Source organism: Cebus imitator, unplaced genomic scaffold, assembly GCF_001604975.1.
Source record: "Cebus imitator isolate Cc_AM_T3 unplaced genomic scaffold, Cebus_imitator-1.0 Scaffold295, whole genome shotgun sequence".
Lineage (NCBI taxonomy): Eukaryota > Metazoa > Chordata > Mammalia > Primates > Cebidae > Cebus > Cebus imitator.
This window is the reverse complement of record NW_016107610.1, coordinates 2,125,782-2,140,847: the sequence shown is the minus strand read 5'-3', so window position 1 is coordinate 2,140,847 and position 15,066 is coordinate 2,125,782. Positions and strand designations below refer to the sequence as shown.

At 50.0% G+C, this 15,066-nt stretch overlaps 1 protein-coding gene across 3 annotated transcripts in view; it reads right to left on the bottom strand.

The window, feature by feature from the left end:
* Positions 1 to 14,692, bottom strand: part of AP3B2 (adaptor related protein complex 3 subunit beta 2) — a 40,151-nt gene extending 25,459 nt beyond the window's left edge. Inside the window, exons 1-5 of one of the 3 annotated variants that reach the window (XM_037729138.1) lie at positions 14,343 to 14,692; positions 2,114 to 2,189; positions 1,888 to 1,962; positions 1,468 to 1,563; positions 999 to 1,227 (exon numbers count right to left, since the gene is read on the bottom strand). In XM_037729138.1, the coding sequence (XP_037585066.1) occupies positions 1,162 to 1,227; positions 1,468 to 1,563; positions 1,888 to 1,962; positions 2,114 to 2,189; positions 14,343 to 14,455 (426 nt within the window). In that variant the 5' untranslated portion in view covers positions 14,456 to 14,692 and the 3' untranslated portion in view covers positions 999 to 1,161. Of the gene's footprint in view, positions 1 to 998; positions 1,228 to 1,467; positions 1,564 to 1,887; positions 1,963 to 2,113; positions 2,190 to 14,342 lie in introns of those variants that run through there. The other 2 variants (XM_017502269.2, XM_017502270.2) reach the window with 2 other exon arrangements.
* Between the last annotated feature and the right edge of the window lie 374 nt (positions 14,693 to 15,066).

Genomic DNA, 15,066 nt, shown 5'->3' with positions numbered 1-15,066 from the left:
TATTGGAACATGGCCACGCCCACTTGTTTATAGGTACTTTTGCACCGTAACGGCAAAATTGAGTAATTGCCTAGTTGAGACTATATGTCCTACAAAATCTAAAATACTATTTGGCACTTTGCAGAAATAAATTATCACATGAAGTTGGACTAAATGCGCTCTGGTTTTCTAAAAGGGAGAAAGGCGCAGTTGGTAGAGACTGTAGGTGAAAATCTGCAACAATTTCAGATTAGTTTTTATAAAGTGACTTAACCCTTATTCAAACCAAAAGATTACTTGCCAATCTAAGATGGATTCCATGGTTTTGACTTGTAAAAAGATACCTAGCACAATGTGTGGCATGGAGACACCCAAGTATTTGCTAAATGAATGAACTGTATATGCAAATGACCATGCTTTCTACCCTCGCCCCAAAGAAGCTGACTGTCAACCCCACTTGCTGGCCATAGCAAATTGGACAAGGGGTGGGCCCTGGACTTGAGCAGTCAATTCTGTCTGCCCAACAACCTACAGAACTTCTGGATATGAAAAGATGAGCTAGACCTTTCAGAATCTCTCACAGAAATTTGAACTAAAAGCGGGGGCTCATGCCTGTAATCCCAGCACTTTTGGAGGCTGAGGCCACTTGAGCCCAGGAGTCTGAGACCAGCCTGGGCAACATGGTGAAATCCCAACTCTACAAAAACTACAAAAAAATTAGCCAGGCATGGTGGTGCATACCTGTAGTCGCAGCTACTCAGGAGACAGAGGTGGGAGAATCACGTGAACTCAAGGAGGTCGAGGCTGGAGTGAGCCGTGATTATACCACTGCACTCCAGCCTGGGCAACAGAGTGAGATCCTGTCTCATAAATAAATAAATAAATAAATAAATAAAGGTATGCAAAAATAGGGGAGTTAATGGTTGTAATCAGAGCTGAAAAAGCTGGGGAGAGAGAATGGCCTTGATATGGCTACATTTACTCTCCAGAAAAGCCCTCAGTGGAGACGTCTGCATGCATCTAACACATATGAATCCAACTAGAAGCCTTGGGCAAAATGAAACAAAAGGTGAGAATGGAGTGGGAGATTCAGGCCATGCTAAAGGTTGAATTCTACCTGGCTGTGGACCACTCTTCACACCTTTACACAAAGCGGGGTGAGGGCTAAGGGGCTCTCCATTGTCAGAGACTTTCCACTCTCTGGGGTCTCAAGTGGTTCATACTAGAAGCAGCTATTACCATAGGCTCCTGGGAGGAAGACAGACAGAGGCCCTGGATACCCACTTCATCTCTTCTGCACCTTCTGAGCCTGGTTTCCACTCTATGAGTGTCTGGCTGGCCTCTCCTGACTGTGACCCTCCCAACTTTGGGCAGGTAAGAAGGGGTCTACAGAGCCCACTCCCATGCTCATAGCCTCTCCCTGGGCCTACTCCTCCAGTACAGCACCAATGAGGCCCAGTCCCTGGGAGGCAAACTGAGACCCCTGACCTTTAGGCCACGTTGGAAGGTGGAGATGGACAGCAGGGCCAGGTCTTGCTGCTCCTCAGCGTAGCGTACCAGGTACACGTAGACAAGCTTCTTCACCTGGGGGAGAGGAGGTTTCTCAGCAGAAGGTTTCTCAGCAGGGACCTGTGCCCGCCCCCCACCCCTGGGATATTATCACCCCAGCCAGCTGTGGTCCACAGGACAAATTCTTCCAGTGGGTGACAGCACCCCTGAGTGTATCCAGGTCCTTTACCCTGATCCACATCCAGTTCAGGGACATGGAGACAGTGTCTTCTCCTGGCTCAGGGACATTTCTGAGCAGGTTGGGCCCCCAGGGGCTGAATCATTTCCTTCCTCACCCCACACTTGAGTTTGGTCCCGGGAGAGGTGAGGACAAGCGATCCCTCGCTGGGTAGTGCTCACCTCTATGTTCTTACAAGCCACGTTCTTCACCACTGCAGGAAACAGGTCTGAAGCATTCTTTCCTCGGGCAATCATCTGGGTAGTGGGGTCAAGGTAGGGGAAGAGGGAAGAGGGACGAGGAGGGAGGCACAGCACTGATTAGGGGAAGGTCCACAAGGAGCTAAGGAGAGCTGTTCTTGGACACCCAGGCCCTGCCCTGAGGGAGGCCCCTTCCTTTCCCCCTCACCGCCACAATCCTCTTCATGGCCTCCAGCTTGAGGGAATCCTTGTTGGTGTCCAGCATCTCCTTCAGGTCATCATGCCTGGTGGGAGGCACAAGGGGTCAGCTGAGGGCACAAGGCTGGGGATGGGGTATTAATCAGGAGAGTCCAGGCAGAAAGAAGGGACATGGGCCAGGGGAGGCTCAGGCAGGACCCAACCTGAGGAGGGACCAGAGCATAGATCAGGGGAAACATGTAGCCAGCTAATATTATGGGTTGAGCCGTGTCCCTCCTAAAAAGCATATGTTTACATCTTAACCCCTAATACCTCAGAATGTAACCATATTTTGAAACAGAGTTGTTGCAGATGTAGTTAGTTAAATGCAATCCTACTCTAGTAGAGTGGGTCTCTTAGTCCCATATTCTGATTTCCTACAAGAAGACTGCCATGTGGGCTGGGTGAGGTGGCTCATGCCTGTAATCCCAGCACTTTGGGAAGCTGAGGCTGGAGGATCACTTAAGCCCTAGAGTTCAAGGCCAGCCTAGGCAACATGGTGACACAATGTGTCTACAAAAAATAGATTAAATTGAAATTAAAACAAAAAAAGGCACTTAAAGAGACAGACACAGGGAGAAGACCATGTGAAGGCAGAGGAGTAGAGAGATGCATCTATAAGCCAGGGAACACTAGAGACTGCCAGCACACAACCAGAAGCTAGAAGGGGCAAGGGAGGATTCCCCTATGGCTTTTAGAGGGAACATGGTCCTGACAGCACATTGAATTCAGACTTTTGGCCTCCAGAGCTGTGAGACAATTCATTTCTATTGTCCCAAGCAGCAACCCAACTGTAGTACTTTGATATGGCAGTGTAGGAAGTGAATGCAGCCAGGAACAGAGAGCCAGAAGACAACAGGACGGCTTTGGGGTGGGAAAGTATGGACCTGGCTCAGGGAACAGGACCAGTTGGATGGATAAGAAGGACAAGCGGAAAAGAGGCAGGTGCCAAAACAAGAGCAGGGTGCCCCTGCCCTGCCTCCAGTATGTTTCTAAGTCCTGACCTCTCAGACCAAAGTGATTCCAGGGCTGGAAGGGTCCCAGAGACTCCATAGATGGCCTCACAATAAGAGCCAGACCTGTCACTGAACACTGAACAGCCATTCAAGGAAGTTATTAAACCCTAGTGGGATGAGTAAAGATTTGAATAAGTGATCCCTTGCACTTGGCTGAGAGAAATAAGGGTAGTGACTGAATCAAATACACAGGTTTCTTTCTTTTTTTAGATCTCATACTTCATTTTAAGACATTGAAATTTCAAAGGGAACATTTTGTCAGACTTTGTGAAATGACAGCAAAATTCATCTGGAAAAAAAAATCAGTAGGTAAGAACTCCAAAAAATCTTTTTGGGAAAAGAAGGGAATAATGCTAGACAACTCATCCTATTGGACTTCAAAACATAAAACCATGAGACAATGATAAAAGCTATATGGTACCAGGTTAAAAATGGAAGTTCAAAGGTCATGGGGGGAATTTCATAAAAGGTCCAGCTTGATAAATTAGGAACCAATAACTCATCTAAGGAAGAAAGAAACTTTCCCACAACCCTTAAATAAATGCTATTGGGACAACTGCTTTGCAGCAATTTTTTTTTTTTTTTGAGATGGAATTTTGTTCTTGTTGCGCAGGCTAGAGTGCAACGACTCGATCTTGGGTCACTGTAACCTCTGCCTCCCTGATTCAAGAGATTCTCCTGTCTCAGCTTCCCAAGTAGCCCGGCTAATTTCATACTTTTTTTTTCTTTTTTTTTTTTTTGAGACGGAGTTTCACTCATGTTACCCAGGCTGGAGTGCAATGGCGCGATCTCGGCTCACCGCAACCTCCGCCTCCTGGGTTCAGGCAATTCTCCTGCCTCAGCCTCCTGAGTAGCGGGGATTACAGGCACGCACCACCATGCCCAGCTAATTTTTTGTAGTTTTAGTAGAGACGGGGTTTCACCATGTTGACCAGGATGGTCTCGATCTCTTGACCTCGTGATCCACCCGCCTCGGCCTCCCAAAGAGCTGGGATTACAGGCTTGAGCCACCGCGCCCGGCCTAATTTCATACTTTTAATAGAGATGGGGTTTCACCATGTTGGTCAGGCTGGTCTCAAGCAACTGACCTCAAGTGATTCACCTGCCTTGGCCTCCCAAAGCACTGGGATCACAGGTGCGAGCCACACTGCACCTGGCCAGTGCAAATAATTTAACTTGTATACGTATTTCACCCCAAAATAAATCCCACATTTGCTTGACAGTTAAATTATTTTTAAATAGGAAGGAAAATTTTTATTAAGGTTATAAAATTATTAGTAACAACATGGCTAGGTTTAATTTTGTTTTTGTTGTTGTTGTTTTGAGGTGAAGTCTCACTCTGTCGTCCAGGCTGGAGTGCAGTGGCGCAATCTTGGCTCACTGCAACCTCAACCTCCCGGATTCAAGTGATTCTTACACCTCAGCCTCCTGAGTAGCTGAGATTACAGGTGTGCACCACCGCACTTGGCTAATTTTTTTGTATTTTTAGTAGAGATGGGGTTTCCCCATGTTGGCCGGGCTGCTCCAAACTCCTGGCCTCAGATGATTTGCCTGCCTTCGCCTCCCAAAGTGCTGGGATTACAGGTGTGAGCCACTGTACCAAGCCTAGGTTTAATTCTTAAACTTTGGCATATAAAAACTAAATTTATGAGAAAAATAAGGCAGCTATACTAGCTTCCTAGAACCACCATAACAAAGAACCATAGACTAGGCATGGTGGTTCACACTTGTAATCCCAGCACTTTGGAAGACTAAGGCAGGAAGATTGCTTGTGCTCAGGAGTTGCAACCAGCCTGGTCAACATAGTCAGATCCTGTTTCTACAAAAATTAAAAAATTAGCCAGGCCTGGTGGCACATGCCTGTAGTGCCAGCCACTCAGGAGGCTGAGGTGGGAGGATCGCTTGCACCGAGATGTTGGAGGCTACAGGGAGCTATGATTGTGCTACTACACTCTAGCCTAGGCAACAAAGCAAGATCTTATCTCGGAAAAAAAAAAAAAAAAAAAAACTAGTACAGATGGTGGCTTAAACAACATAAATTTATTTGCTCACATTTCTGGAGGCTGAAAGTCTGAGATTAAGGTTTCAGGAGGATTGGTTTCTTCTAGGACCTCTTTCTTTGGCTTGTAGATGGCTCTTGTGATATTGTAAAGACATATATATATATGGTCTCTGTATCCCACTTCTGAGACAGAGCTCCTAAAACTCTTGATGACAGGGATGCTGGGAGAACATTTGTTCTAATATTTGGTCTTCTACCCAGTTTCTCACACAGAGATCCTAAGACTTTTGTAACTTCCTGAGTGATAGGAACATCTGACATGGAATGCCCAAATCCCTGGAATTTCCTGGGTGATAGGAGCCTCTTTTGTTATTGGATGGTTGGAATTTTTTTTGATGACACTGAGTCTCACTCTGTCACCCAGGCTGGAGTGGTGCAGTGGTGCAATCTCGGCTCACTGCAACCTCCACCTTTTGGGTTGAAGTGATTCTCCTGCTCCAGCCTGCCAAGTAGCCGGGACTACAGGCACCTGCCACCACGCCTGACTAATTTTTGTATTTTTAGTAGAGATGAGGTTTCATCATGTTGGCCAGGCTGGTCTCGAACTCCCAACCTCAAGTGATCCGTCCGTCTTGGTCTCTCAAAGTGCTGGGATTACAGGCACAGTCACTGCGCCCAGCCAAGGGTTGAAACTTTCAATCCCACCATTTGACCTCTGGAGAATGGGGAGTGGGGCTGACAGCTGAGTTGATCACATGGCCAAAGATACGATGAATCATGAAGACTTCATAAAAACCCAAAAGGACAGGGTTTGGAGAGCTTCTAGACTGCGGAACATGTGAAGGTGCCTGGAGGGTGAGGTGCCTGGAGAGGGCATGGGAGCTCTGCACCCCTCCTTCCATACCTCTCCCTATGCATCTCTTCATCTGGTGTTTGTCTGTATCCTTTATAATAAATGGGTAAATGTAAGTAAAGTTTTCCTGAGTTCTGTGAGTCACTCACAGAGCTGAAACCAAGGAGGTGGGCATGGGAACCCCTGATTTATAGCCAGCTGGTCAGAAGTATAGGTGACAACTTACCATGTGCAACTGGCATCTGAAGCAGAGGGCAGTCTTGTGGGACTGAACCCTTAACATAAAAAATCTAACACTGCTCCAGGTAGATTGACTTGAACTAGAAGACACTCACTTGGTGTCCACTGGAGAATAGGTTGTTGGTGGGGAGAAATCCCCACCCGTTTCTGTGGCCAGAGGTGAAGCATTCTCTGGTGAGTAGTGTGTATAAGAGTAGAAGAAACTTAGGTTTTTCTGACTCTTACAATCATCTTCTCTGTGTCTTCACATAGTCTTTCCTCTGTGTGCCTATATTCAAATTTCCTCTTCTTATAGAGAAGTCAGTGATAGTGGATTAGGGCTCCCCTTAATAACCTCATTTTAACTTAATCGCCTCAAAGGTAACGTTCTGAGGTACTGAGGGTTAGGTCTTCAACATATGCACTTTGGAGGGACATAATTCAGCCCATAATAACAACAAAAGGCAAAATATTTAGGATACGGTAAATCAAAGTTCAATATTCAAAATAGAGGCCGGATGCGGTGGCTCACCCTTATTATAATTCCAGCACTTTGGGAGGCTAAGTTGGGCAGATCATTAGAGGTCAGGAATTTGAGACCAGCCTGGCCAACATGGTGAAACCCCATCTCTACTAAAAATACAAAAATTAGCCAGGCATGATGGTGCACACCTGTAATCCCAGCTACTCAGGAGGCTGAGGCACGAGAATTGCTTGAACCCAGGAGGCAGAGGTTGCAGTGAGCTGAGACGCACCACTGCACTCCAGCCTGGGAAAGAGGGAGATCCTGTCTCAAAAAAAAAAAAAAAAGAAAAAAAAAAGAAAAAAGAAAAGATAAGGAACTGATATACATGTATAAAGTCTCTCTCCAGCATTCACCATCAGGGCTGCTGCAAGCCTATCTGCCATCTGCATGCCCCTCGAGCTGTTGCTCCCCATTCCGTGAGTGAAGCATGGGCTGATATTCCTTGGCCAGATGCCCTTGTGCAGTGAACCACGGGCCTAACCATACTCAGAGGACTTCTTGAACTGGTGGTCAAGAAGTGATTAGAGAATTATGAATAAACCCATGAAAAAATGTGTCTATATGCAATTGATAAAGTTGTGTAAAACTGATGCACTCATATGTTGCCAAGACAATTCCAAAATGTGGTGAGCAGCTGTGTGTGTAGACTCACACACGCTAATTTCCAAGATGACACTCTGGTAACCCACAGCTCTGACCTAGGCACAAGAATCCAGCTTGAGAAATATCGCCACTGATAAAAATTAAAAATCAGCATGTGCAAAGTTAGTCACAGACATGCAACATTTAGAAATGACAGAAAATCAGAAATTGAGGATAGCAGCGTTAGGAGAGGAAGGAGCATGATTAACAGCCATAAAGGAGCAAATGACTGCTGCTGATGCGAAGAAATGAGTGACAAGTGCTGAGAGGAAGAGAAGAACCCGCCACAACATGTGCCTGAGTCACAGGGCTGCAGAACTACGCGAGTACCTAACGTAAAATGAGAAGAGGGGCGCTGAGAATCACTATCCAAAGAATTTTAGAAACTGTCTTTCCTAAAGAGATTTTTGAGGGAAAGCAAAATAGGGAGACGATGCCTTTCAGCGTTACTGAAGCCCCTGCTAGCTATCATGTGAGAAGAAAATATCCAGCCCCATCATGTTATCTGAAACTCCCCCACCTGGGGGGATACCCCCCAAACGAGAGGACACCTTCTACTCTCCCAGGGTCAGGCCAGGGCCAGAAGACAATCACCCTGTTACACTCCCAAACACAGACCAGGCTGTGAGTCTCTTAGTGGGTAGAAGGCTGAGCTCAGGGCACCTGGGGCATGGGCCTATATAGGTAGACCATTGAGCTGGCTGGGCCTGGGCAGCACCCAGGGCCTAGGAACAAAGACAGAGCTGGGCACCAACTTCCCTGAGTTATGAATGCACAACACTGTACCCCAGGATCCTCTGTTTGCACACCCCACAGACAACTGCACATTGATACCACCCACATATACCACAGACGTGCCCTCACCTCAGACAGACCCACACTCACACAAACATACCTACAGGCCCCTCAGCCACTTGTAGAATCCATACATAAACCCATGCACACACACAAAACCCTGCCTACGCAACGCCCAGAGAAACACACTCCCCCACAGACACCTCCCATAGAAAAACTCTACACACACAAACTCCCACACAACTCACCTACACACCCACAAACCCCCACAGACATATACCACCACGAGACCTCTCCCTACTCTCCCATACCCTCATATAGACACACATATCCCACAGACATATAGCACAAGACCTCTCCCCACCCGCCACACCCTCATGGAGACATATACACCCCACACATGACCCCTACACACACATACCACCATGAAACCCTCTCCCTGCTCCCCCACAGCCTCATAGAAACATACACACCCCACACATGTCCCCCACAAACATATGCCAACACAAGACCTCCCCCTGCTCCCCCAAAGCCTCATAGAGACACACACACCCACGGCACACATGCCCCATACAGACATACACACCACAGTCACATCTAATACACAGAAAACCTGGACAAAACTTGGCCTCTCCAGTCTCATTCACCGAAATGGCCAGTGGACTCCTAGTTGAGATTTTTGATGATAAATGTAGGCTTCTAAGATCAAATACATCCAGCCCCAGGGGTCAACCTGGGACAGATTTTCCCCATGCTTCTGTGGAAGGAGGGCCATGTTTGCCCAATCTCCGTTAACTCTGGGTGTTCCCTTCCTCACCGCACCCACAAATGCCACAGGCGCCTGTCAAATGTACACACCCCAGGGCATCCTCCCCACCCAACCTAGGGAGTACATTCCAGGCCCCTGAAAGAGAAGGGGAATGAGAGAGGGCAGGACCACAGGGCCTAAAGCAGACAGCACAGGCAGGATTGACCGTCGAAGGTGCACTGACACAGACCTCAGCAACCTCCTGGGGTGAGACCGCCCTGGGCCTCTCTTCCTCACTCCCACCAGCTTCCGTTCCCAGGAGGCAGAGGCTGGGATGAAGCCACAACACCCTAAGGCCATGAAACATTAATCTCCCATAGTCTGATTCCCTTACACCGTGCTCACTCTGACCTGACCCCTAGTCTGATCTGGCCTGAGGGACTCTTCTGGGGGTGCCCAGAGCCAGCCAGGGGTCCGGCATGGCACTGGGAGTCAGTCATGCTCACCTCTCCTGATATACATCTCCCTGCCACTCCCTCCCACCTAAATTCCAGTCCACTGGCAGGGAGTGGCTGGCCAAACCCTGTCTGTGCTTTATCCTGTCCCCAGACCTCACCCAGAGCCCACTCCAGCGGGAAGACTGTGGGAAGAAAAAGGTCAAGGTGGGACCTCAACCTTCAAATACGTTACTATCCTCCTCCCCTCAGAGCCTCCAGGGAGTTAAGCCCCTCATCTCTCCTCACGCATACTCTCAGGCCCCATACTGTGCCCCTAGCCACCTTCTCTGCCCAGCCTGGACCCTAAATGTGAGCCCAAGCCTCTATCTGAGGAGGTAGGACCTGAAGGGGTCTGGGCTGAGAGTGCAGCTGCCCATCCCTGGCCTTCCTGGCTGTGTGGGTGGGGGGTTCCTGGGGGCCCCTCTATACCGTAGTGGCTGGCTCTGGCTCTGGCCAGCCTCTGGGCAAGGTCCTTCCAGGGATGCTTCCGGGGTCGTGTCTTCCTCCTGGGCCTGCAGCCACCGAAGCTCCTCAGGCTTCAAGGCCTGGTACCAGGGTGGGGGCCCACCTTCGGGCGCCAGCACAGGGCTAGCAGCTTCTTGATCAGCTTTGCAGGCCCCTCTGACCCCAGGCCTCACCACGGCCCCCGGGAGCTGCAGGAATCGCTGCATCAGGTCCTTCTCCAGGATAGCACTAAGCTGGCCAGGGCGCTGGGGCTCCCGTCACAGTCACCAGACGGCCCGCCCCCAAAACTTGGTAACCAGACACGGGCAGGGAGGGAGGCTCCGATTTCCTCTTCACTGCTCAGAGACAAGGACTCAAGGGACAGAACGGTAGGGACAGGGGGCCGGCCAAGCCTATCCCCAGTCTCTGGGCAAGGGACTAGAGGGTCAGTGGAGTTTATGATAGAGAGGTGAGAGATGCCCTCTTCACTTCCAGTCCCATGGCCGCAATTAGACTGCAGTCTCCTAAGAAATCTCATATACCCTCTTCTCACTCTCACCCCAGGCATCTTAATCCTTACCTGCCTTTCCAGAGCCAATCCTTGATTTATTCCTTCCCATCAACCTTCTCTTATCTCTAGTTCCTCCAGGCCTAGCACCCTCCCCCTGCAACACCTGTGTCCATCCCTCCAACTGCTCTCACGTCCTTGGCCCTCTTGTCCCACTGGGCTCCAATGCCACTGCTCTACCAGTAGTGGTTGGCTTTTTTTTTTTTTTGAGATGAAGTTTTGCTCTTGTTGCAATGGCATGATCTCCACCCACTGCAACCTCCGCCTCCTGGGTTCAAGTGATTCTCCTGCCTCAGCTTCCCGAGTAGCTGGGATTACAGGCAAACGCCACCACACCTGGCTCTTTTTTGTATTTTCAGTAGAGACGGGGTTTCTCCATGTTGGTCAGGCTGGTCTCGAACTCCCGACTGTTAGGCTTCAAGTCCAGGCCTGGCCATTTTAGCCTTGGTGACCCACACGTACACCTCTGGGTGGTCTCCAGGAACCAGAAAGTCTGAAGCAAACGCAAGTAAACAGGTGGCCACAGAAAGAAGTAAAACAACTTGTTCCTACCTCAACTAATTGCTGCAGCCTGCATCCATTATTTCTGTTCAGCCTTGCAAAAAATTCCCCCGGACACTGAGTTTCTCAAGACTTCCACCCCTGTAACCATGTAATCTACCGCACCCTCCCCTTTGACTGCAACCGCTACTCCCCACCCTTATGATCATGTCTGTTTGTAATAAATGACCCCTACCTTGTGATCATGCATCCTGTGACTTCCTCCCCCTCCCCAAGATAGATTACTACCTTTAGTTGACCATTTGTCCCAACCTATATAACAAATCCCCTTTCCTACTCCCTTTGCCTTACTCCTTTCTTGGACTTGGCCCGCTTGCACCCAAGCGCAAAATAAACGGCCTCGTTGCCCACACAAAGCCTGTCTAGTGGTCTCTTTATATGAGCAACATGCATGACACCAACCTCAGGTGATCTGCCCACCTTGGCCTCCCAAAGTGCTGGGATTACAGGCATGAGCCACCACGCCCAGCCTGGTTTGCTTTAATCACTGATTTGAAACGCCTTTGACCCTCAAGTCCCCATTCCCAGCCTTGCCCTTGTGGCTTCACTACTTGCTTCCCGAAAAGGGAAAAGGCTTTAGATAAAATCCCCTGTAGCTCCCTGCCCCAGACTCCCATCCATCTGCGTTTATTTATTGATTCGTTTATTTAGAGATAGAGTCTCACTCTGTTGCCCAGGCTGGAGGGCAGGGCGCCATCCTGGCTCATTGTAATTTCCATCTCCCGGGTTCAAGTGATTCTCCTGCCTCAGCCTCCTGAATAGCTGGGATTATAGGCATGTATTACCACAACCGGCTAATTTTTGTATTTTTAGTAAAGTCAGGGTTTTGACATGTTGGCCAGGCTAGTCTCGAACTCTTGACCTCAAGTGATCTGTCCGCCTCAGCCTCCCAAAGTGCTGGAATTATAGGCATGAGCCACTGTGCTCATCTTCCATCTGCATTTATACTCTCCTGTGCTCCTGCTCTCTTCCCCCTGGGCAGAGCTGGTCCTCCCTGCTCCCAGGCTAGTTCTCCCACCCAGCTCTGTAAGCCTCCCCTCCCATCACTCAGCAGTCTGTACCTCCTTTCTTCCCTTCAGCCTCTCTCCCACCACTGGCTGCTTCCCATCAGCAGTTACACTTGCTCTAGGCTCTCCTAGCGTAATATTAATAATAAACAAAAATGTTGAGCCATACATTTTATGAAACAAACAAACAACAACAACAAAACCCAAAATAACAAAATTGACAAACTTCCTTGAACTGGGTTCTCCTCCAGCAACTTTCTCTTTTACAGTCAAACTTCTTGAAAGCAAAATTCCCATTCACTGTGTTTTATCTATTCACTTTCTATGTGCTTCTTTATTCATTTTAATCTGGCTTTAGATGCCAATTTAGAATTTGGGGCTGAAGGGTCATTCATGATCTTTGCAACTTAACATGGTTCAACCAAAAAAAGTATATGAATAGGTGGTTAGACAAAGCAAACATGGCACAAGGTCAATGACGGTTGAATCTAGATGGATGATATACATGTATTCATTGTATTATTTATTCCATTTTCTATATGGTTTAAATCATCCACAATAGAATATTGGGGGGAAAAATCTAGTTCCTGTTCTCCTCACTTTGCCAGAATTTGTCTCCCAGGGCAGGAGGTGGGGAATACAATGGGAAGGAATTGAGCTTCTCTTTGTCACCCAATGGTCATGAATTTTTTTTCCTTGTTTGATTTGACATTAATGGGCATTGAAACTACTGACCACTCCCTCCTTCTTGAAATGACATTTTCTTTCAGCCTTTAGTTCACTTCTTGGGTACCTTGAAACACTTTCTGCTGCTCTCTGGTCACCTCTAAAGTTGGTGTCTTCACGGTTCAGACTTGTGCAGTGTCTGCACTCATTTTATACCCCCTCCCCGAGTGATCTTCACTTCCTTCTATGACTTGAATTAACATACATATGTTAATAATTCCCTAATCTCTTTCCTGGAACCCAAATCCTAATATCCAGCTTCCTAACAGGGTAATATGTCCTTCGGAGTTTATAATCTCGGTATGTCCAAAGCTAGGCTCAACATTAATTTTCCACAAATTTGTTTGTAACATCTTTATTTCCAATTACACTGAATAACACCACCAGCCATCCAGTTGCAGGAACTAGTAACCTCAGTAACATCCTCATCTCCCAGCGGTCCCTCTAACCTCTCACCCAATATCCAATTAATCATCCAGTCTGAGGCTTCCGCCTCTTCCACAGTCTCAAATCTTCTGCCACAGTCTCAAATCTCCACTGGTGTAGGCCACCATCATGCCCGGCCTGTGAATTTCAAGACCCACCTCACGTGTCTCTTGCTCAATCTGGCCCACCTCCAATCTCTTCTCCACAATGCAGCAGCCTGAGGTCTTTCTAAAATATCAAGCTGATTACAACGTCTGCTTAGAACCCTCCAGGAGTCCTCCCCACCCCCTTTTCTGGTCAGTCCAGTGGCTCACACAGTGATTGTTGCCAGGCTCTCAGCCTTCCTGAAAGCCCTTTTCTCTGCCTGGAACATATCTCGCTCTCCCGTCTCTCCGGAGCAGAGACCAGGTCCTCTCCCTGCTCCCACTGCCCCCATTAGATTCAACAGTCCCTGACTGCTTCTTCATCTGTGCTCCCCTCCAGAGCAACCTGAGGACAAGAAGGGTCTCATGTTCACAGTTGTATTCTGTGACTAGTTCAGGGCTCGACACTGTTGGCCTTTAACACATGCTTGTTGCAGAATTTATGAAGAAACAAATGAAGAAACAAACGAACGAGTCAAAGGTGGGGGAGGGTGTGAAGGTGGCGTTGAACCAGAGGGACAATGCGGGGAGCAGGAATGTGAGGGCCGGATGGAGACGGGGACCAGAGACAGGGGACATGAATTTGCAGGAGCCGTCAGGCTGGGAGGCTGTGCTAGCACATCCAGGGCCCGCCTTCCTGGAGAGGCCCCAGGCTCAAATTCAAGTTCGCTGACTCAGCCACCTCCCCCACACTTTTGGTAAACCAACCCGCCTAGCACGAAAAAGGAAGGGAATCCGTGACGCAACGCTGCAAACCGGAGAAACACCTGGAACCGGAGGCTTTCCTCCCGAAACCGAACTGGCCCATCCTCCCAAGCCCCCACCCGCCCCCCGCCGCATCCTGGGCCAGCCCCTGAGTCTGGGGTGCCCGCGTTGGACCCCGGCGCGAGGCCGCAGGAGGAGGCCGGCGGGCTTCCGGTTGGCGCGACCGGGGCGGGGCCGGCGCTGGGCCCGGGCGCTGTCCATGGTGCCCGTGCGCCTCGCCCCGGCCCGGCCCTCCCGCGAGCCTCGGGGCGGGCTCCCTCACCGCTTGTAATCAGAGGAGAAGATGCCGCCGCTCGCGGGGTCGTGGCCGTACTCGGGCTCCCCAGGGCCAGCGGAGCCGCCCTTGTCTTCGCTGTAGGCGGGGGCGGCCGACATGGGGCGGCCAGGGAGAGGACTTCGCTGGGAAGGAGACTGCGGGACCGGCGGCCGGCTGGGGCCGAGGAAGGGAGAGCGGACCCGGCCGGCGGGCGAGGGAGCTGGGGCGGCCGGGGCTCAGCAGAGGCCTCAGTGTGCTGCGGCGGAGGCTGCGCGCGGATTTCTCAATCAGGGCCGCGCGCTGAGGTCTTAAAGGCACCGGCGCCAGCCGAGTGGAGGGCGTGTCCGCAAGGGGGCGACAGGGGCGGTGCGGCAGCGCCTGGCCCCGCCCACCCCTCGGAAACGCCCTCCCTTCAGGACGTCTCCGGTCCTTTAAAGCGACTTGGCTCATCTCCAGGGCTGGCGGTGGGCGAGGCTGCTGGACGGACGCTGGGACCGTCTTCCAGGAGATGCGGAACACCTGCCCCCAGCCCCGACCACCTGGCGTCGGCGGAACGGGCTCCAGGGGCCCCGCTCTCCCCAGACGCGCGCGCAGATGCTCTCCTAAGCCGTGGAGGGAAAGAGAGGATCTGGAAAGAAGGCTGTGCCCACAGGCTGGGGGTTCTAGAGCGGTAAGGGGTCACCGCACCAGAGGACCGGCCTCAGAGGCCTAAGGACGCTCCCTTTCCCGC